Genomic DNA, 22,167 nt, shown 5'->3' with positions numbered 1-22,167 from the left:
CAAACTAATTATATTCCAGTTGTGTTTAGACAACTTGATGTCTGACGTCCCCCAGTTCTGTTCAGACCCATTGAACTGGGTCACATTCTGAATGGTGACTTGTATTGATAGTCCAAACTGGACCTGACTGTGGTTAACCAGACTGGAGGGGTTCTGATCACATATTCCCTCATCTACACAACTATACCTGATGTTCTCTCTGTGTGTGTGTGTGTGTGTGTGTGTCTCTGTGTGTGTGTGTGTGTGTGTGTGTGTGTGTGTCTCTCATTCTGTGTGTGTGTGTGTCTCTCTCTCTGTGTGTGTGTGTGTGTGTGTGTGTGTGTGTGTGTGTGTGTGTGTGTGTGTGTGTGTGTGTGTGTAGAAAGCAGACAACCTCAATCTGGTTTCATTCCTGTAGTTATCAGAACACATGGGGTGTGTAACAATTATCTCTCCTTTCTAAGTGTGAACTTGTCCACTTCCCTTCATGGATTTAAAGGAAATCCCTCTACCCCATGTCAACACCAATCCAATGCTTTTACATTTGTGAGGAGTAGAGAAGGAAAGCTACATTTCACAACTCTTAGTACAAACTCAAAACATGAAGCCCTCTCTAAGGAGCCCTCAGAGAGGTGGACATCAGAGAGATGGAGGCAGGCGGCAGGGAACTGTTGTATCTAATGAAGTCCGGTCCATCGTCGTTGATCATGTGGTCAACAGAGGTCTTACCATGACAGAGGCCCACACATTAGTTCAACCCAATCTGAAAAGATCAACTGGCAAATTCCATCATCAGAACATTTCACTAAGAAAAGCGATAAGTCAGCAGGATGTGCACTATGCTTTACCTTTACATTTACAGGAAATGACATATTGTAATGCATGTCAACATGTTCCAGGATTGTTCCAGTAGGATCTATTGACAGTAAACTCTGTTCTACCCTCAGAATAGACAGAAGACCCCATGGTGGTGGTCGTGTGCTGACTGACCAGCAGGAGAGGACAGTGGAGGAAATGGTGAGGGACAGGAATGATATACTGACCAGCAGGAGAGGACAGTGGAGGAAATGGTGAGGGACAGGAATGATATACTGACCAGCAGGAGAGGACAGTGGAGGAAATGGTGAGGGACAGGAATGATATACTGACCAGCAGGAGAGGACAGTGGAGGAAATGGTGAGGGACAGGAATGATATACTGACCAGCAGGAGAGGACTGTGGAGGAAATGGTGAGGGACAGGAATGATATACTGACCAGCAGGAGTGGAGGGGTTCCCCATTGAACGGGGAGGAGTGAAGGGCTGTTCAAGAAACCAGATGAGGAAGAGGAAGATGTTCAGGGGAATTACTGATCTTTACTATGGTTCTACATACAGTACCTGTATTGATGACGATTAAAACCCTATGGACATGAAAGGGACTGCAGTGTGCTCCAGTCTCCAGCAGGGGGCAGTAAACCCCTTTGGACCTGAAAGGGACTGCAGTGTGCACCAGTCTCCAGCAGGGGGCAGTAAAACCCTATGGACCTGAAAGGGACTGCAGTGTGCACCAGTCTCCAGCAGGTGGCAGTAAAACCCTATGGACCTGAAAGGGACTGCAGTGTGCTCCAGTCTCCAGCAGGGGGCAGTAAAACCCTATGGACCTGAAAGGGACTGCAGTGTGCACCAGTCTCCAGCAGAGGGCAGTAAACCCATATGGACCTGAAAGGGGAAGTGAGGAGTTTAGTGTGATGCTATTGAACATTGTATCACTTAACCAGCATTCTGCAGTGATACACCATTCCATCTGGTTGGGGTTTAGTGGGACTATCATTTGTTCTCACCTGATTGTCTATGAGGTGTATCAGGTGTGTCCCAACTTTTTACTGGTCCTGTAGTTTCTGTAGTGCAGAAAGTATGATGCTGTCCTAGCTCTGCTCTGTGTCCTGATCCAAGGAAAGACTCATCTCTGGACACTCTCACATACCCTGTTACCTGCTGCACTGCTCCCCTCCTGCTCTGGTCTGTCTCTCCCAGTCTGGTACAGGTGTCCTCTCCTGCTCTGGTCTGTCTCTCCCAGTCTGGTACAGGTGTCCTCTCCTGCTCTGGTCTGTCTCTCCCAGTCTGGTACAGGTGTCCTCTCCTGCTCTGGTCTGTCTCTCCCAGTCTGGTACAGGTGTCCTCTCCTGCTCTGGTCTGTCTCTCCCAGTCTGGTACAGGTGTCCTCTCCTGCTCTGGTCTGTCTCTCCCAGTCTGGTACAGGTGTCCTCTCCTGCTCTGGTCTGGTACAGGTGTCCTCTCCTGCTCTGGTCTTTCTCTCCCAGTCTGGTACAGGTGTCCTCTCCTGCTCTGGTCTGTCTCTCCCAGTCTGGTACAGGTGTCCTCTCCTGCTCTGGTCTGTCTCTCCCAGTCTGGTACAGGTGTCCTCTCCTGCTCTGGTCTGTCTCTCCCAGTCTGGTACAGGTGTCCTCTCCTGCTCTGGTCTGTCTCTCCCAGTCTGGTACAGGTGTCCTCTCCTGCTCTGGTCTGTCTCTCCCAGTCTGGTACAGGTGCCCTCTCCTGCTCTGGTCTGTCTCTCCCAGTCTGGTACAGGTGCCCTCTCCTGCTCTGGTCTGTCTCTCCCAGTCTGGTACAGGTGTCCTCTCCTGCTGTTGGACTATTTGATTAGTGATTGTTACTATGTTTGTATTATTATTTAGGATTGTTTTTAGCTCATTTAATGAGGGTTCAGCGTTGTGTTGGCTACATGTCTTAGATTGCTTAGTGCTGTGTTTCTCTCTGATCAAAGATGAGGCAATAAAGGATAATTTTGCTGTTGTTCATGTTGCTGTTGTTCATGTTGCTGCTGTTCATGTTGCTGCTTTCACAAAGGAGACGCCTGCTCTGTGAATGAGGGAATATATTGATGTTTTTCCCTCAAGTTTTGGGAGAAACCACACGCTTGCTCCATAAATGCACATGAGATCTATGCACATTTCTCCCAAACAACATGGGAGAAATGGGACTCTTGCTCTGACATGTCAGGACTGTTTTCTTGGTACTGAACCGTGTCTCTGGACTTTCCACATCTCCTGAATGTTGTGGCGTTAAAGATTCTGGTGACTATGGATTGTCCTTCAAGTGCTGTCTATAAATCCACATGTTGGAACCCTCCATCTAGACTGGCCATTATCTTGCTGCTTCTACTGTCTGGAAATGTGCAATCTGACCCAGGTCCTGACATTCTGTCCAATGAAGTAGTCAGAGCGGCCTGAAGTTTCTGCATGTGAATGTAATAAGTCTGCTGCTGAAGTATGACTATGTGGATATATGGATAAAACCTGCCCACTCTGATGTATTTATGCTTTCTGAAACCTGGCTACAAAAATCTATTGCAGACAAAAATATTGGCATAAATGGTTGTAATGTTTTTGGTGCAGATGGTCAATCTAGGGGTGGTGGTGTTGCTGTTTACGTAAAACACAAGTTCTCAGCGGTCTGACTTCTACTAAACCTCAGCAAGTTGAATATCTGTGTTTGAACATTAACCTTGGCTCCTGTTTAAATATGGTTGTATCTTGTTGTTATAGACCATCTGATACTGTTTAAATATGGTTGTATCTTGTTGTTATTGACCATCTGATACTGTTTAAATATGGTTGTATCTTGATGTTATAGACCATCTGATACTGTTAAATATGGTTGTATCTTGTTGTTATGGACCATCTGATACTGTTTAAATATGGTTGTATCTTGTTGTTATAGACCATCTGATACGGTTTAAATATGGTTGTATCTTGTTGTTATTGACCATCTGATACTGTTGGCTCTCTGGATTGTATTTTCAGATTATCACAGCATGTCACCTCTGAGTTTGTCCTGATGGGTGATCTGAATCAGGACTGGTTAACATCTAGCTCTGATCAACTCTAAATTCTATACAATACCTATAATCTCACTCAGATTGTCAACAGTGTAACGAGGTTGAATATAAAGTCTCCTCTGAAATCCTCTTTGATTGATTTGATGTTAACCAAAACTCCTCATCGTTTTAATGCTTCTGGTATTTGATCACTGTGCTATTGCCTGTGTGAGAGATGGTCAAAGTCCTAAACATCCTCCACATGTCATTACGAAAAGACACCAGAAGCTGTTTGATATTCCAGGTTTTTTACATGATGTATCCAGAATTAAATGGAATAGAATGGAATTAATCCCTGATGTTGAATGAGCCTTTTCTTACTTCCACAATGCTTTCCAGGATGTATGCAATAGGCCCCTTTAAATACATTCAGGATGAAGGGCAGAGAGAATCCCTGGTTTACTGAGGAACGTACTAAAATCATAAGGGAACTAAATGCTATGTGGGATAAAGCAAGAGGGTCTGGTTCAGCAGATGATTGGATGGCTTTTAAACGTCTGAAATATGGGTGTGGCTTTGATCTGAAAAGTGAAAGCAGACCACTACCTGAAATCTACTTCAGATCATTTAAATAATCCCTCCACATTCTGACAAGTAGTGAAAGGTTTGGTGTGAAAAGAAGATTCACAGCTTCCCAAACTATTGTTGGTCGACACTCAGGAAGTAACTGAGAGAACCTCCATTCTGAATTCCTTGAATCAGCATTTTATAGATGCAGGCAGTTCATTTAAAAATGTTAAACCCCCCCTGTGAATTTACCTGACACCCCTGTGATCTCCTTCACCAGGTTCTCCTTCTCATCCCTGACACCCCTGTGCTCTCCTTCACCAGGTCCCCCTTCTCATCTCTGACACCCCTGTGCTCTCCTTCACCAGGTTCTCCTTCTCATCCCTGAGACCCCTGTTCACTCCTTCACCAGGTTCTCCTTCTCATCCCTGACACCCCTGTGCTCTCCTTCACCAGGTTCTCCTTCTCATACCTGACACCCCTGTGCTCTCCTTCACCAGGTTCTCCTTCTCATCCCTGACACCCCTGTTCACTCCTTCACCAGGTTCTCCTTCTCATCCCTGACACCCCTGTGCACTCCTTCAACAGAACAGAATCCCCTGTCCCTGATGAACTAGACCCCTGCTTCCTACACCTGCTGCTGACATCATTGCTCCCCCCTATATTTCTAACCTCACGCTTGACGTTCAGGAAATCCCCAAGTTATGGAAATCTGCTTTTGTACTGCCTCTCCTAAAAGGTGGAGATCCTTCGCTAATTGACAACTATCGACCCAAATCAAAACCGTCTGTTCTGTCAAAGGTCCTGGAGTCCTTAGTTAGTAGGTCCTGGAGTCCTGGAGTCCTTAGTTAATAGGTCCAGGAGTCCTGGAGTCCTTAGTTAGTAGGCCCTGGAGTCCTTAGTTAGTAGGTCCTGGAGTCCTTAGTTAGTAGGTCCTGGAGTCCTTAGTTAGTAGGTCCTGGAGTCCTTAGTTAGTAGGCAGCTAAAGGCCTCCAAGAAAACAACTTCTTTAATGCAGTCATGCTTTAGGTCTGGACACAGCACTGTTTCAGCAACATGGAGGGTTTTACAAGGATGCAGTCAGGCTTTAGGTCTGGCCACAGCACTGTTTCAGCAACATGGAGGGTTTTACATGGATGCAGTCAGGCTTTAGGTCTGGACACAGCACTGTTTCAGCAACATGGAGGGTTTTACATGGATGCAGTCAGGCTTTAGGTCTGGACACAGCACTGTTTCAGCAACATGGAGGGTTTTACATGGATGCAGTCAGGCTTTAGGTCTGGACACAGCACTGTTTCAGCAACATGGAGGGTTTTACATGGATGCAGTCAGGCTTTAGGTCTGGACACAGCACTGTTTCAGCAACATGGAGGGTTTTACATGGATGCAGTCAGGCTTTAGGTCTGGACACAGCACTGTTTCAGCTACATGGAGGGTTTTACATGGATGCAGTCAGGCTTTAGGTCTGGACACAGCACTGTTTCAGCTACATGGAGGGTTTTACCTGGATGCAGTCAGGCTTTAGGTCTGGCCACAGCACTGTTTCAGCAACATGGACGGTTTTACATGGATGCAGTCAGGCTTTAGGTCTGGACACAGCACTGTTTCAGCTACATGGAGGGTTTTACATGACATCCACTGTGCTCTTGACAACAAGTGTGTCTGTCTTTATTGATTTGTCGAAGGCTTTTGACACTGTGGACCATGCTGTGTTAGTGCAAAGGTTAAAATGTTGTGGAATTACAGGTCATGATCTAGATTGGTTTATAAATTACCTATTAAATCATACACAATGTGTAATGGTGGATGGTTGTAAATCTGAGTCCATAGAGTAGTGCTCAGGTGTCCCGCAAGGTTCTATTTTGGGACCACTGTTGTTCCTTTTGTACATCAACAACACTGGGGATCTTAATGAAACAGCGGATGTTCATTTTTATACAGATGATACTGTTCTGTATTCAAGTGGTAGTAGTTTATCTTTAGCTTTTGAAAATGCCCAAAGAGCATTTAACATCATACAACTGAATCTGAATGATTTGAAGCTGGTTCTGATTTTCAGATGCCAGGCATGTTACTAATCATGTCATTGCTACAATGGCTGGACATACTATACAGCAAGTCAAAGTGTACAACTATTTGGGTGAGTGGGTTGATGACAAGCTGCGCTTCACTGTTCATGTGGAGAACTTGATCAGGAAGCTCAAGCTGAAAATAGGTTTATATTACCGGCATAAGGCTTGTTTTTCTCTGGAGGCCAGGAAGGAGCTGGTATGATGTACATTACTGGCATCAGGCTTGTTGTTCTCTGGAGGCCAGGAAGGAGCTGGTACGATGTACATTACTGGCATCAGGCTTGTTGTTCTCTGGAGGCCAGGAAGGAGCTGGTACGATGTACATTACTGGCATCAGGCTTGTTGTTCTCTGGAGGCCAGGAAGGAGCTGGTACGATGTACATTACTGGCATCAGGCTTGTTGTTCTCTGGAGGCCAGGAAGGAGCTGGTACGATGTACATTACTGGCATCAGGCTTGTTGTTCTCTGGAGGCCAGGAAGGAGCTGGTATGATGTACATTACTGGCATCAGGCTTGTTTTTCTCTGGAGGCCAGGAAGGAGCTGGTATGATGTACATTACTGGCGGTTTTATATTTTAGTGATGTTATATATATGCAGGCCTCAACCACGACCCTGAGAGCACTTGATTCAGTGTATCGTGCAGCCCTCAGGTTCATTACAAATCAGAAACGTCTAACACATCATTGTGATCTCTACAGTGCTGTTGGCTGGTGGTCATCTACCTTGTGTAGGTTTAAACACTGGTATACACTGATTTATAAGGCCATATTGTAGGTTTAAACACTGATTTATTTTGGGTAAAATGCCATAGTTATTTTTTAGTCAGGTCAGTAAATAAATATAAATTACGGTCCCATTCTGATTTGCTTCTAACAGAACCAAGAAGTAGAACAGGTCCTGGTGGAAATAGTTCTAGTTACTAAGCAACGTGGTTCTGGAATTCTCTCCTGAACATTTTAAAATGTGATGATCGAGTTTCGTTGGTGGAGTTTAAACACTTGATCGATGTATATATCATAGAAGAGTGTTATTGTTTTTAGACCAGCTGTTATTAGTCAAGATGTTTGTGTTTTTAATGTAATATATAATTGTTGTACTGTATGTGTGTTTATAGTGTTGTTTAATGTTGTGTTAAATAAAGGTAAAATAAAAACTATAATAAAAAATCAATACAGGTACTGTATGTAGAACCATAGTAAAGACCAGTATGGACTATCAATACAGGTACTGTATGTAGAACCATAGTAAAGACCAGTATGGACTATCAATACAGATACTGTATGTAGAACCATAGTAAAGACCAGTATGGACTATCAATACAGATACTGTATGTAGAACCATAGTAAAGACCAGTATGGACTATCAATACAGATACTGTATGTAGAACCATAGTAAAGACCAGTATGGACTATCAATACAGATACTGTATGTAGAACCATAGTAAAGACCAGTATGGACTATCAATACAGATACTGTATGTAGAACCATAGTAAAGACCAGTATGGACTATCAATACAGATACTGTATGTAGAACCATAGTAAAGACCAGTATGGACTATCAATACAGATACTGTATGTAGAACCATAGTAAAGACCAGTATGGACTATCAATACAGGTACTGTATGTAGAACCATAGTAAAGACCAGTATGGACTATCAATACAGATACTGTATGTAGAACCATAGTAAAGACCAGTATGGACTATCAATACAGATACTGTATGTAGAACCATAGTAAAGACCAGTATGGACTATCAATACAGGTACTGTATGTAGAACCATAGTAAAGAGCAGTATGGACTATCAATACAGATACTGTATGTAGAACCATAGTAAAGACCAGTATGGACTATCAATACAGATACTGTATGTAGAACCATAGTAAAGACCAGTATGGACTATCAATACAGATACTGTATGTAGAACCATAGTAAAGACCAGTATGGACTATCAATACAGATACTGTATGTAGAACCATAGTAAAGACCAGTATGGACTATCAATACAGGTACTGTATGTAGAACCATAGTAAAGACCAGTATGGACTATCAATACAGGTACTGTATGTAGAACCATAGTAAAGACCAGTATGGACTATCAATACAGGTACTGTATGTAGAACCATAGTAAAGACCAGTATGGACTATCAATACAGGTACTGTATGTAGAACCATAGTAAAGACCAGTATGGACTATCAATACAACATGACCATTTAGAATGAGTCCCAGTTCAATGAGAGGAAGTCTTAACAGAACTGGGGGATGACAGACAGGAAGTGGGGGGGTGGAGATCTAATATATTGTTGTGCCAAACACTAAAGCATGATACTGTAATAAATCTACACCCTATTCCCTACGTAGAACACTACTTTAGACCTGGTCAGAAGCACCGTAGTGCACTACGTAGGGAATAGGGAACCATTTGGAACAGAGACAGTAATTCCCCTGAACATCTTCCTCTTCCTCATCTGGTTTCTTGAACAGCCCTTCACTCATCTACATTGAACATACTGTTTAGTCCAGGACTAGGATTCATCTGTGTCTGGGAAACCAGACCATATAGTTTAGTAGAAAGTAAGTGATACCAGCTTGTAGTGGGCTGACTAGTCCTGAATTGTCCTTTAGTTCCTGGACCATTTTCCATGCAGCTCCAGGTGACAGAGAACACATCAATTAGGACCGAGCCAACAAGCTGATCAATGATACTGAGGAGAATTACATAGAGACAGAGAACCAACTGAGAAAACATATCAATGGTTCTGAATGACAACCAATATACATCAACACCAGACATCATGATTCATGGAAATGTACAAGATTAAAACATTGTATTGAATTTTAATTAATAACAAATCAGTTTACAGTTTAACCAGCTCAGCTATAGACTACACCAGCATGACTAGTATCTATGTGGACCCTACTACAGTTTAACCAGCTCAGCTATAGACTACACCAGCATGACTAGTATCTATGTGGACCCTACTACAGTTTAACCAGCTCAGCTATAGACTACACCAGCATGACTAGTATCTATGTGGACCCTACTACAGTTTAACCAGCTCAGCTATAGACTACACCAGCATGACTAGTATCTATGTGGACCCTACTACAGTTTAACCAGCTCAGCTATAGACTACACCAGCATGACTAGTATCTATGTGGACCCTACTACAGTTTAACCAGCTCAGCTATAGACTACACCAGCATGACTAGTATCTATGTGGACCCTACTACAGTTTAACCAGCTCAGCTATAGACTACACCAGCATGACTAGTATCTATGTGGACCCTACTACAGTTTAACCAGCTCAGCAGTATCATTAAAATCATAGAGATAAAACCCAGGATAGAGGGGCTGAGTGAATGTGGTCTGGACTCTGTGGAGGAGGGTCATTGTGTCAGAGACACTGTAGAAGGACAGAGTACCTGCCTTGTGATCCAGGTACACTCCTACTCTGGAGGACTGAGGGCCTGATACTTCAGTCTCAACATGATTGTGTCTGAACCAATAATCACCTCTATAGTAATGTAAACTCCAGGACTTGTTATTGAGTCCAAATCCACCATCTGTCCCTCTCTCTGTTCTGTTGATGTCTTTATATGAGACTGCTGTAACAACATCACCAGTCCACTCCACCTCCCAGTAACAGCATCCAGACAGACCCTCTCTACACAGAACCTGGCACCAGTTGGTGAATCTGTCTGGATGGTCAGGATATGGTTGGACTTGGCCTGTACAGGTCACCTTTCTGTTCCCTTCAGACAGAGAGAGGTCTGTGTGTGCTGTGTTTGGGTCCAGGGTGAGATGACAGGAATCTGGGAGAAGAGCAGAGACCAATGAGGGGAGTCAGAACAATAAGTTAAGTCAGATACTGTATCTACCCTGTCTTTGATTAGAGCACAGCAGAGATCAAATCAGAGAAATATGAGGAGTCAGATAGATACCCAGTCTTTGATTAGATCTACTATTGCTATATATTTCTTGAGGGATTGTTAGGAGTGTCAGTAAAAAGAGACTGTTAGTTACTTCACAATAAAGAGACTCACATTGTAACAACTGTTCTCTGGTCTTGGGCTCTGGAGGCAGTACAACATCCACTATATTCACTACAGACACACAAACACATTGACAGAGAGAGGGAATGTTATCATCAGACCATATTCCACATGTATATGACTATTAGGGAGCTTTCAATGGTCTAAAGTTGATGTTCTTATTGTTTTCAACTAACCTGTAGTGGAGATCTTGGTCCATTCTCCTTTAAGGAAGTCTTCTAGTTTCTCTCTCAGTTCAGACACAGACTTACTCACATCTCCAAAGTACTGAAGAGGACGGACAACGATGCTGGGTAAGTCTGAAGATACACTGATACTGGAGAGAGACTGATAACTCTGGAGAGAGAGAGAGAGAGAGAGAGAGAGAGAGAGAGAGACTGATAACTCTGGAGAGAGAGAGAGACTTTTGACTTTTGGTCTTTCTTTATTGAAACATTCTCAATTCATTTAAACTCACCCCCCCACTCCTAAAATAAAAAAATAAAAATATATCCTGTACAAATCACCATACACAAAAACCCTCTCTTACAACCGTATATCCAAAACATCTTCCCCAGCAATACAGACAGCCCCCCCAACACACCATATCTCCTCAAACATCTCCACACATTTGATCATTTTATAGAACTCAAACTCAACCCTAAGGCGCGCAGAGACCATCCCATTAAACAGTAGTAAAGGGTCTGTTATCCCCCCACCTTTGACCCTGTTCCTCCTTGTTAGCCAAATAGCTAACTTTGCCTGAGCAAACAGAAAATTCAACAAAACACATTTTTCTTTCTCCTTACTCGAATACCTGTATCCCATTATATACATCCCAACAGCAAAAACCACCCCAACCTGTCACACAAACATTCCAACAGAGACATTAATGGCATTAACCTGGTGCACACAGAAAACACATGAATTACAGTTTCTTTCATTTGACAGAAAGGACACCCTGCCCAATTCCCGGATCAACCCGCGCCAACCAGCTGTTAGTGGCCAGGGCTCCATGAAGAACCCTCCACTGGAGGTCCCCTGACCTCTTTGGTACTGGGGGTTTGTAGAGCGCCCTCCATATAAAACCCACCATACTCTCCGCCCCCACATACCCCTGCCACTGATGTGCCTTCACTCCTGTTAGGCTTCTAATGCTTCTAACCTTAACACAGAGGTTGTAGAGGGCTTTACCTCCCACCCCTCAAACTCCCCAGGCTCGGAGTGTTAAAATCTAACAAGTCCTCCAGACCCCCTTGCCAGTCTCCAGTCTCTGCCGTCACCTGCAGTGGCGGGAACATTGGTGGCCCCTCTCCCTTTGGCCTCTCAAACACCCCCTTACCGGCTCAGACAGTGCCTCCTGGACCTCCTCCAGGAATCTCTCCAGCAGCCTAAGAGACGTTATTCCTGTTTGTTGCGCCAAGACCTCCGGGGTTTTCCACCCCTCCTCTCCCAGCAGTCTCAGGTCACCCAGCCTTTGTAAACCCCCTGCCATCAGTTGCCTCTGCAGGTTGGCCGACTGAACCGATCTCAAAGGGATGGCTGGGTTGTGGAAGATAGGCTCCTCCCACACCCACTGCCCAGGCTCCACACCCCCTTCTCGTGTGGGTCTTAGCAGCTGCCAGGCCCTCAGCACCGCAGAGTAAAACTCTGAGAGACCTGCTGTACTCAGCCTCTCCAGCTTCATGAGGAACAGCTGCCGGTCCAACCCTAATCCGCCAGCTCTCCTCAGCAGCACGCATGCTGGTTCCCTCCAGCCAACATCAGTGTGGTACAGCAGTCTCTGCACCGCCTTTAGTCGGAAAGCAGCCATCCTGCTCTCCAGTTCCACCAGGCCCTGTCCTCCTTCGTGGACGGTCATGTACAAAACTGCTGCCTTCAGCCAGTGATGTCCCGACCAAAAGAAGTCCACCAGCTTGCGTTGCAGGTCTGCAAGCAGACCGGCGGGGGGTTGAGGACAGCCAGTTTATGCCACAAGGAAGATGCCACCAGGTTGTTGATTATCAGCACCCTCCCTCTATATGACACTTGGGACAGGAGCCACCTCCACCTGGCCAGTCTTGACACCACTGCCTGTGACAGCCCCTCCCAGTTCTTGCTGACCCCCTCTCCGAGCCCAGGTACACCCCCAACACTTTAAGCCCTTCACAACCCCACTGCAAACCCCTGGAAGCAGAGGAGGAGCCCTATCCCCCATGCCCCACATAACAGAGCTTTGCTCTTTCCCCAGTTTACCTTAGCTGATGAAGCTCCCTCGTACACCTTCAGACTGGTCTCTAGTTCCTGCATATCTTGCCCATCCCTGACCATCACAGAAACATCATCTGCATATGCTGAGACTGCTATTCCTGTCACCACATCCATGCCTGTCCAGCACACTCCCGCAGTCTCCTGCGTAGCAGTCCTAAAAAGGCTCAATGGCTAGTGTGTACAGCTGCCCAGATAGAGGGCATCCTTGTCTAATCCCCGTCTCACCCAGAATGGCCTACTGAGCCCCCTCCCACCTTAACCATACATGACGCCCAGCATACAACAACTTCACACAGGTCACAAAACTCTTCCCAAACCCAAACACAGACATCACATTAAACAGATACTCATGATCCACTCTATCAAAAGCCTTCTCTTGATCTAAAGAGACCAGTCCAAAGTTCACATTAGAACCTCTCGACAAGTCCAACATGTCCCTAATCAAGAACAAGTTGTCCGTGATTGAGCGTCCCGGTACACAATATGTCTGGTCCTTGTGTATTATAGAGTCCAGATGGGACTTCAGTCTGTTAGAGAGGACCTTGGCAAAAATCTTGTAGTCCGCACAGAGTAATGCCACAGGCCTCCAGTTCTTAAGTTCACACAAGTCCCCTTTTTTGGGCAGGAGAGTCAGAGCCGCCCGACGGCAGCTCATCGGCAACTCTCCTACCCCGACGCATTCACGCAACACGCAAAAGAAATCCTGTCCAATTGTTCCCCAGAATTTTTGTAAAATTCCACTGGAAGTCCATCGACCCCGGGTGCACGACCGGGGACATCTGGGTTACTGCCTCTGCCAGTTCATGTGACAACAGAGGAATGTCAATTTCATCCCTCTGTGCCCGAGAGAGCTTAGGGAGTCCTTCGAACAAGACCTGAGCACACATAGGATCACACATTTCTGCCCTATACAATTCAGTATAAAACTCCACAGTCCGCTCCTGCATCTCCCCCCACCACAGAGGTCACCCGCCCATCAGACAGCCGTAGACAATGCATACCCTTGGCTTCACTGCTCTGTCTTTCCAAACCAAAGAAGAAGGAGCTGGGAGCATCCATCTCCTTGAGCATGGAGAACCTAGCTCTTACAAGTGCTCCCTTTGCTTTAACCTGGAAAAAACTGCCCAGGTCCCTACGTATTCGGCTAAGTTAGCCTGGAGGCCTACATTGCCTTGCCCCACCATCTCTACCTCCATCTCACTAATACACCGCTCTAGTTCCCCCAATACTCTCCTAGCCTCTGAGGATGAGAGAGCTGTGTACTGTTGACAGAAAAGCCGAATTTGCACTTTCCCCACATCCCACCATTGACTCAGAGACTCATACTCCTCTCTTCGCTGCCCCCATCTTTCCCAAAAAGTCTGGAAACCTGAGCAAAAGGTGGCATCTTGTAAGAGCTTTACATTGAACTTCCAATAAGATGCCTGCCGGGCCCTGGTGAAATAGACAGCCGAGCCATGGTTATGTGGTGATCCGAAAACCCCACTGGGAGAATGGTAGCACCCATCAGCCTATTGCTCTGATTCCTGGACATGTAAAAACGATCAAGTCGAGCTGCACTCACCCTAGCCCCAAAAACCTTCACCCACGTATACTGTCTTGTGTTTGGATGTTTAGTTCTCCAAACATCCACTAGGTCAAACTGATTAAAGATGTCCCTTAACACTCCCACTGACACTGAATGAGGCTCTTCCCCATTTCTGTCTTTGTAAAATCCATTGTACAGTTCCAGTCACCTCCGATCACCAGCGTCTCCTCAGGCGCTACTTGTGAGAGTTCCTGTCTAAGACTCCCAAATAGAACCCCTCTTTCTCTCCCTGTGTTAGGCGCATACACATTTATAAAGACAAAAACCATGTTGTTAATTTCTGCTTTAACAACAAGCAACCTACCCCTACACACCTCCTTTGAGGAGCAAATTTTACAGCCAGACCCGGTGCAAAAAGGACTGCCACCCCTGCACTAAGATTTGTCCCATGGCTCAACACACTTGCCCCTTTCCACCAGAGCCCCCAATCAACTTCATTCACCACATCACTATTAGTCTCCTGCAGAAACAACACCTGTACTTTTTTTGTTTTACATATTCACCCAACACACTCCTCTTTCCCGCATCTCTGGCGCCATTTATATTGAGCGAGCCTACCGAAGAGTCTCCATAAGAAGTGGGAGAAAAGCCAGCAGAGAAATAGACCAATAGCAAAGCTCAAAAAGCCCCAGTGTCAGTAAGAAATTAAACATTTAAACAGTGTCTGAAGGTAAACCTTTACGCACTATTGTGACCCACTTCCTCAACCTAAACCGTTTCCTGGGTGAGAGGACACCATGCCCCTCATTTCTCATAGCATGTTGTACTGATCTTACAAACTTTCTAGGATCAGGAAAAAAAGTCTCAAGATTAACTTTTTTCCCCTTAGTCTCATTCAAGAACCTTGTCAGTTCTCTCAACGTGTACTTAGACCCCTCTGGTTGACTGGCTGTCAGCTCCGGGCCAATTGAAGAGGAGCCTCATCCTCTTCCTCAGACTCACTTTCCTCCTCTTCTCTATCTCCCACCCTGACCACCTGCCCTTTCTCTCTGTTTAGGGCCTCACCCACAGCAACAGGCAACATTTCCATGGTACCTTTATCCACATCCTTTTTCCTTTTCCTCTTGACACCCTCCTCCTCCCCCCCTAATCTCTTACACTTCCCCACTATACTCTCCTCATCCACTAGAATAACCTGACTAGACGCAGTATCATCTGCACCACCATCTCTAGCCTGACTAGCCCCAGCCTCATCTACACCACCATCTCTAGCCTGACTAGACCCAGCCTCACCTACACCACCATCTCTAGACTGACTAGGCCCAGCCTCTGCTGTCTGCATCTCCTTACCCCCTGCATTTTGACCTCGATTTCCCCCACTTGCACCCTCACTCCGTCTATGGCCTTTATGCGGGCACGCAAAGCTCTTGTGCCCCAAATCCCCACATTCAAAACACCGTAGACTATCTGTGCTGGCAAAACCTGCATAGAGCCCCTCCCCATGCCTCACTTTGAAATGCACATTTAGCTGTTGCTCATTATTGTTCAGAAACATAAACACTTGCCTCCTGAACGAAACAACGTGCTTAACGGCATCTGCCTGAAAACCTGCTGACAGTACACGGAAACCGCTAGCAAACTTACCAAAACGACTCAGCTCTTTCCTAATTTGATCGTCCGTAATAAACGGAGGCAAATTTGCCACTACAACTCTTGTTGAAGGGGTAGAGAGAGGTGAAATTGACACCAACACATCTCTTACAAATATTCCGCTAGCAATTAGCCTACCGACCAAATTTGCCCTTTTCATGAACACAACCACAGCTTTGTTCATTCTAGAAGCAGAATGTATAAACTCAGCTCCTACCTGTTCACCGACCGCATGAGCAGAACCTCCTCCACCTTAACTCCGTTCTCAGGAACACACCTGAATCCATGCTGTATCGACAGCGTCTCGTCCGCGCTAGGCTGAGAAGCCATTGCGCACACTACACCTTCCACCCCCCGGAAAGTTACTCTGTCCTCTTCCACCTAACTTTGAAAAAAACTTTGGATACCGCTAAAAACAAATATTGCATTAACCCTCCACCATAGAAAATAACATGTAAAGAAAAGAATCAAGAAAGTTAGTTAGGATAGAGCTTTCCACACCAAACACTCAAACTCCAAAAACCCAGCATGCACCGAGAGAGAGAGAGAGAGAGAGAGAGAGAGAGAGAGAGGACGGACAGAGAGAGAGAGAGAGAGAGAGAGAGGGGTGACGGACAGAGAGAGAGAGGGCAGACAGAGAGAGAGAGAGGGACGGAAGAGAGAGGGAAAGAAAGAGAGGGGGACAGAGAGAGAGAGAGAGAGGGACAGAGAGAAAGAGGGGGACGGAGAGAGAGAGAGAGAGAGAGGGGTGACGGACAGAGAGAGAGAGGGGCAGACAGAGAGAGAGAAAAGAGAGAGGGGGACAGAGAGAGAGAGGGACAGAGAGAAAGAGGGGACGGACAGAGAGAGAGAGACAGAGAGAGAGGGACAGACAGAGAGAGAGAGAGAGAGAGAGAGAGAGAGAGAGAGAGAGAGAGAGAGGGACAGACAGAGAGAGAGAGAGAGAGGGACAGACAGAGAGAGAGAGGGACAGACAGAGCGAGAGAGAGAGAGAGAGAGGAGGACAGAGAGAGAGACAGAGGGACAAAGAGAGAGAGGGACAGACAGAGAGAGAGAGAGAGAGAGAGAGAGAGAGAGAGAGAGAGAGAGAGAGAGAGAGAGGGACGGACAGAGAGAGAGAGGGGCAGACAAGGCGAGAGAGAGTGGCAGACAGAGCGAGAGAGAGGGACAGAGAGAGAGGGGCGGACAGAGAGAGAGAGAGAGAGAGAGGCAGACAGAGAGAGAGAGGGACGGACGGAGAGAGAGAGAGAGAGACAGGACAACATAATGATTGAGGTGAATAGTTTCACATGAAGTTAATTTCATATCACATGTAACAAGACAGTTTAGTTACCTGGAGGAAATGGATGTGATCCTCTGTGTGTGAGAGCTGCTCCAGCTCAGTGCTTCTCTTCCTCAGCTCAGCTATCTCCTGCTTCAGTTGCTCCAGGAGTCCTTCAGCTTGACTCACTTGAGCCTTCTCTTGGGCTCTGATCAGCTCCTTCACCTCAGAGCTCCTTCTCTCAATGGAGCGGATCAGCTCAGTAAAGATCTGATCACTGTCCTCCACTGCTGCCTGTGCAGAACGCTGGAGAGAGAGAGAGAGAGAGAGAGAGAGAGAGAGAGAGAGAGAGACAGAGAGAGACAGAGAGAGAGACAGAGAGAGAGAGACAGAGAGACAGTAGGTACAGTATCATCTCTGCACCTCATTGAGTCAGACCTCTGCCACCCTGCTCTCCAGGTCCACCAGGCTTTGTCCCCCCTCCTGAACAGACAGGTACAGAACACCTCTTGGTCCTGCTCTACTCTCCACCCTCCTGGACAGACAGGTACAGAACACCTCTTGGTCCTGCTCTACTCTCCTCCCTCCTGGACAGACAGGTACAGAACACCTCTTGGTCCTCCTCTACTCTCCTCCCTCCTGGACAGACAGGTACAGAACACCTCTTGGTCCTGCTCTACTCTCCTCCCTCCTGGACAGACAGGTACAGAACACCTCTTGGTCCTGCTCTACTCTCCTCCCTCCTGGACAGACAGGTATAGAACACCTCTTGGTCCTGCTCTACTCTCCTCCCTCCTGGACAGACAGGTACAGAACACCTCTTGGTCCTGCTCTACTCTCCTCCCTCCTGGACAGACAGGTACAAAACACCTCTTGGTCCTGCTCTACTCTCCTCCCTCCTGGACAGACAGGTACAGAACACCTCTTGGTATATCATATATATATATATATATATATGTATATCATATCATCATTCAGAACTTTAAGCATATCTTTGGGAGGAGATAAACAAAGATTTTTTTCTGACAAAATAATCAAATGTAATGTTTTTTACCAAAAACTCGACTTGGAAAGCAGAAAGCTGTGATCAATTAAATACAACGTTAACTAGATATTATCTGTGTCATTTATAGCCTGGCACAGATAGTAAAACTACATTAAATACAACGTTAACTAGATATTATCTGTGTCATTTATAGCCTGGCTACTGAAAAAAAAAAATACTGTTAGCGACCCGCACAGACAGCTGTGTGTTATGTGTTCGGCTAGTAGCTGGTTGTGTTGTACTTACCAGTTCCCAGTGTTCGCGGGGTCCGACATGCCAATCAACCTGCTATCTGCCAATCACAGGAATGCCTGGGATGTTCTGATGCCGGGCATCCTGGTGGTTGGCGGAGTGGCGTGGAGGGCGGGGCATTGGAAGTTAAGGTTCAGCCTTTGTTTCTCTCTTACGTCTGGGCTTCACAAGAGAAGGTCCCGATTGGCTTGTGGGGTATCTTTCATTTATTTGGCGTGAGCTAAGGCCAAACAGTAGCCTGTGTAAAGTTGCTAATAAACCATCAATTCGTAACTCAATCCTCTGTCTGGACAATTGTTCCTTTATGATCTAGTCAGGTCATTACACTACATTAAATACAACGTTAACTAGATATCATCGCCACATAACTTATGCTCTAATTTAAAAGACACCGTTACCGTTAGTAACGTCTGTTACACTGTAACTTACAGGCAGCCTCACATAAAAACCTATTGGTTAACAAAGCTTTGATTATGACCAAAGTCTATAGTAGTGAAAACTCTCTCTCTCTATTGTAACTTACCACACATTCACATCACTGCCTCGACATGAATGTGTCCTGTCAGAAGCCGTTTCCTGTCCGTTAACTGTTAACAGGCTCGAGCCACAGCTAACCAATGAGCTACAAGGAGGACTGACAGTCACGAGCGGTGCAGCAGCCTCTGCAGCAGCAGCCTCCCCCGGGTCCTAGTGCCCGCCCGGTAAGACGGTTAAGATGCGATGGAACGGTTGAAGGAGAGAAGATAAATCACAGAGAAAATATATTGACTGATATATTGAATTGTTTAGGGAAGCTTTAGCTTTGGCTTTAATACATTCTGAAAATACTTGAAAACCAAAAGAGAAAAGAACCAACTTCTTCTTCTATGATATAATGGTCATAGAAGGTCCTCAAACCAACGTAAAAGGTCCTCATACCAACGTTAAAGGTGCATGGCGCCACCTACTGGGCTGGAGTGTGTTCAATCACGGTTTACACCACTCTAAATCCTCCAACCTAACTCAGAACTTCTGAGAAAATAAAAGAGTCCTACTAACTTATAATAGACCCTCCCCCATCCCCCAAATCCCTTCCAAGTGTAATGTTTACTGTTCATTTCTGATTGTTTATTTCACTTTTGTTTATTGTCTATTTCACTTGCTTTGGCAATGTAAACATATATTTCCATGCCAATAAAGCCCTATGAATGTAATTCAATTGAGTGTGAGAGACAGTTCCATATTAATGTATAGGGGACATGAGTCAGTCATGGTTACTCATGGTTATGTGATGAGGCAGCCCAGTCTGTTACATGAACCAGTCTATTCTCTGAAAGGGGTCCAGACAGCCTGTTCCCAACAGTGGGGTCAGTGGGATTGAATAGGGGCCCCTCTCTCTCTCTCTCTGACTGGAGGAGAGAAGTGAAATGGTGTGTCTCCTCTGGTCAACAATACTCACCTTGAGAGACTCCACAGCCTGTTGGAGCTCCTTCAGCTCCTTCTCTCTCTCCTGGAATCTCTGCTGGACCTTCTGCTGACTCATCCCCAGCTGCCTCTGTGGAGAATCACTCTTCAATGAGCTATCAAGCTTTATTAGTCCAGTAGATCAATAGTATAGTAATGTGGCATAGGACCCATAGAGAGGAAGGTCTACAGTCCTGAGGAAGTCCCTTTACAATATTATATTATGTTGCTATGTGAATGATTATAGTTTTTATGGTAGGCCTACATGTATCAAGGGGTTGAGACTGAACTTTGGACTCATAAAAGGCCATTCAGAATGATAATAGTGTTTGACTTTAGAAAATGGTGATACATTTGTAACAAACTCAATATACTCAAGGTTTGTGTTCATATTTATGGATCCATTTCATATTGTATATAATATAATGATCTCATATTCAAACAGTCTTAGTTCCTACTGTATCTTAAATTCTTTGTATATCAGACAGCCACCAAAAGGTTGTTCTGGTCTTACCTGTTTCTCAGTCCTCTCTGCTGCAGCTGACACTGTATCATGGCCTTTATGTTCATCCATTGTACACTGATAACAGATACACTGCTGATCGGAACGACAGTAAACCTCCAGCAGTTTTTCATGATGAGAGCAGATCTTCTCCTGTAGTTGTGCGGTGGCTTTGACCAGCTTGTGCTTCTTCAAAGCAGGAAATTCATAGTGAGGTTGGAGGTGAGTCTCACAGTAAGAGGCCAGACACACCAGACAGGACATGAGGGCTTTCTGCTTTCTGGTCCCAGTGCAGAAATCACACACCACATCTCCAGGTCCAGCATAGCACAGAGCAGGAGGTGGAGCAGCCTGGAGTCCTGTCTTCCTCAGTTTCTCCACCAGCTCAGCCAACATGTTATTTTTCCTCAGATTAGGCCTTGGAGTGAAGGTCTCACTGCACTGAGGACAGCTATAGACCCCTTTCAGAACATCCTGATCCCAGCAGCCCTCAATACAGCTCCTACAGTAACTGTGTCCGCAGGGAATAGCCACCGGTTCCTTCAGTAGATCCAGACAGACAGAACAACAGAACTGGTCCTGGTCCAGTTGAACTCCCTGTTGAGCCATTTGGATGGTTGTTCACTCTCACACAAACAGACGATACAGAGACTCAGATCAGTTTTGTTTCCACAGAAGTTAGTTTTGGGGAGGTGTGGACATTCTGGTTCTGCCAGATAGGTGAGTTTAGAGGGAGGGAGTGAAGGAGGGGTTAGAGGGAGGGAGAGATAAAGAAATGCATGCAACGTCGAGAAGGAGACAAAGATTTTAGTTCCTGGGTTAAATTATAGTTGCTGATGACATTTTATTTAATCCATTTTAGAAAAAGACTAATGTAACCAAAGGTGTCCAAAGGTGTCTGAATAACTTCTGAATGCCCTGTAATGCCATCTACAGTGCCTTGTGAAAGTATTCACCCCCCTTGGCATTTTTCATATTTTGTTGCCTTACAACTTGGAAGGTGAACCTCCGTCCCAGTCTCAAATCTCTAGAAGACTGAAACAGGTTCCCCTCAAGAATTTCCCTGTATTTAGCACCATCCATCATTCCTTCAATTCTGACCAGTTTCCAGTCCCTCCTAATAAAACACATCGGGTGTTCTCGGGGTAATTAGAGGTGTTGGGTTTGTGCCAGACATAGCGTTTTCCTTGATGGCCAGATTGATCATGATGACCAGAGTACATTCTTCCATATGTTTGGGGAGTCTCCCACATGCCTTTTGGCAAACACCAAACGTGTTTGCTTATTTTATTTTTAAGCAATGACATTTTTCTGGCCACTCTTCCATAAAGCCCAGCTCTGTGAAAAGTACGGCTTAAAAGTGGTCCTATGGACAGATACTACAATCTCCGCTGTGGAGCTTTGTAGCTCCTTCAGGGTTAACTTTGGTCTCTTTGGAGACATGCCAGAGAACAGAAACTAGCACAGAAACTTCTGAATAGTTCCTGAATAGTTTCTGAATACTTCCTGAATAGTTTCTGAATAATCTGTAGTGTGTCTTCCACTGTTCTGTTCTCACCACAACATGCTCTTCCACATTCTCACACACATTCCTCACTGCTGCAGACCTTAGCCTGAGTCCCAGTCTATTTGTGTCATCATGCCAACTCCTTGTCACTCATGGTGATGCCAAATGATTGGCCTGAAAATGACAGCAAAAGAGTTGGCAAGGACACAAATCTATGACCAGGCAACAGATACCTAGGATCATTTCTGTAGTCAAC

The 22,167-nt window shown here is 45.5% G+C and overlaps 2 protein-coding genes across 3 annotated transcripts; both read right to left on the bottom strand.

Annotated features, from left to right (window-relative positions):
- Positions 1–300: 300 nt before the first annotated feature.
- LOC135561306 (uncharacterized) lies at positions 301–6,646 on the bottom strand. The gene is made up of 3 exons (XM_065002748.1): positions 6,592–6,646; positions 1,802–2,605; positions 301–1,679 (listed from the first exon to the last, which is right to left on the bottom strand). The coding sequence occupies exons 1-3, from the start codon at positions 6,644–6,646 to the stop codon at positions 1,498–1,500; spliced, it is 1,041 nt and encodes a 346-aa protein (XP_064858820.1). The 3' UTR covers positions 301–1,497.
- A 2,610-nt stretch (positions 6,647–9,256) lies between these two features.
- On the bottom strand, positions 9,257–22,167 carry LOC135561369 (tripartite motif-containing protein 16-like). 2 transcript variants are annotated; one of them, XM_065002858.1, is made up of 6 exons: positions 20,417–21,255; positions 19,898–19,993; positions 17,235–17,468; positions 10,671–10,830; positions 10,486–10,545; positions 9,257–10,254 (listed from the first exon to the last, which is right to left on the bottom strand). In XM_065002858.1, exons 1-6 carry the CDS (start codon positions 21,011–21,013, stop codon positions 9,731–9,733), a joined length of 1,671 nt encoding a protein of 556 aa, XP_064858930.1. In that variant the 5' UTR covers positions 21,014–21,255; the 3' UTR covers positions 9,257–9,730. The 2 variants fall into 2 exon arrangements, with proteins under 2 accessions (XP_064858930.1, XP_064858931.1); XM_065002859.1 differs by lacking the exons at positions 9,257–10,254; positions 10,486–10,545; positions 10,671–10,830 and adding an exon at positions 13,005–13,598 and having other exon boundaries at positions 20,417–22,167.

Source organism: Oncorhynchus nerka, linkage group LG17 (assembly GCF_034236695.1).
Source record: "Oncorhynchus nerka isolate Pitt River linkage group LG17, Oner_Uvic_2.0, whole genome shotgun sequence".
NCBI lineage: Eukaryota > Metazoa > Chordata > Actinopteri > Salmoniformes > Salmonidae > Oncorhynchus > Oncorhynchus nerka.
Note: the sequence above shows the minus strand (reverse complement) of the source record. Positions and strands in the feature narration are given on the sequence as shown.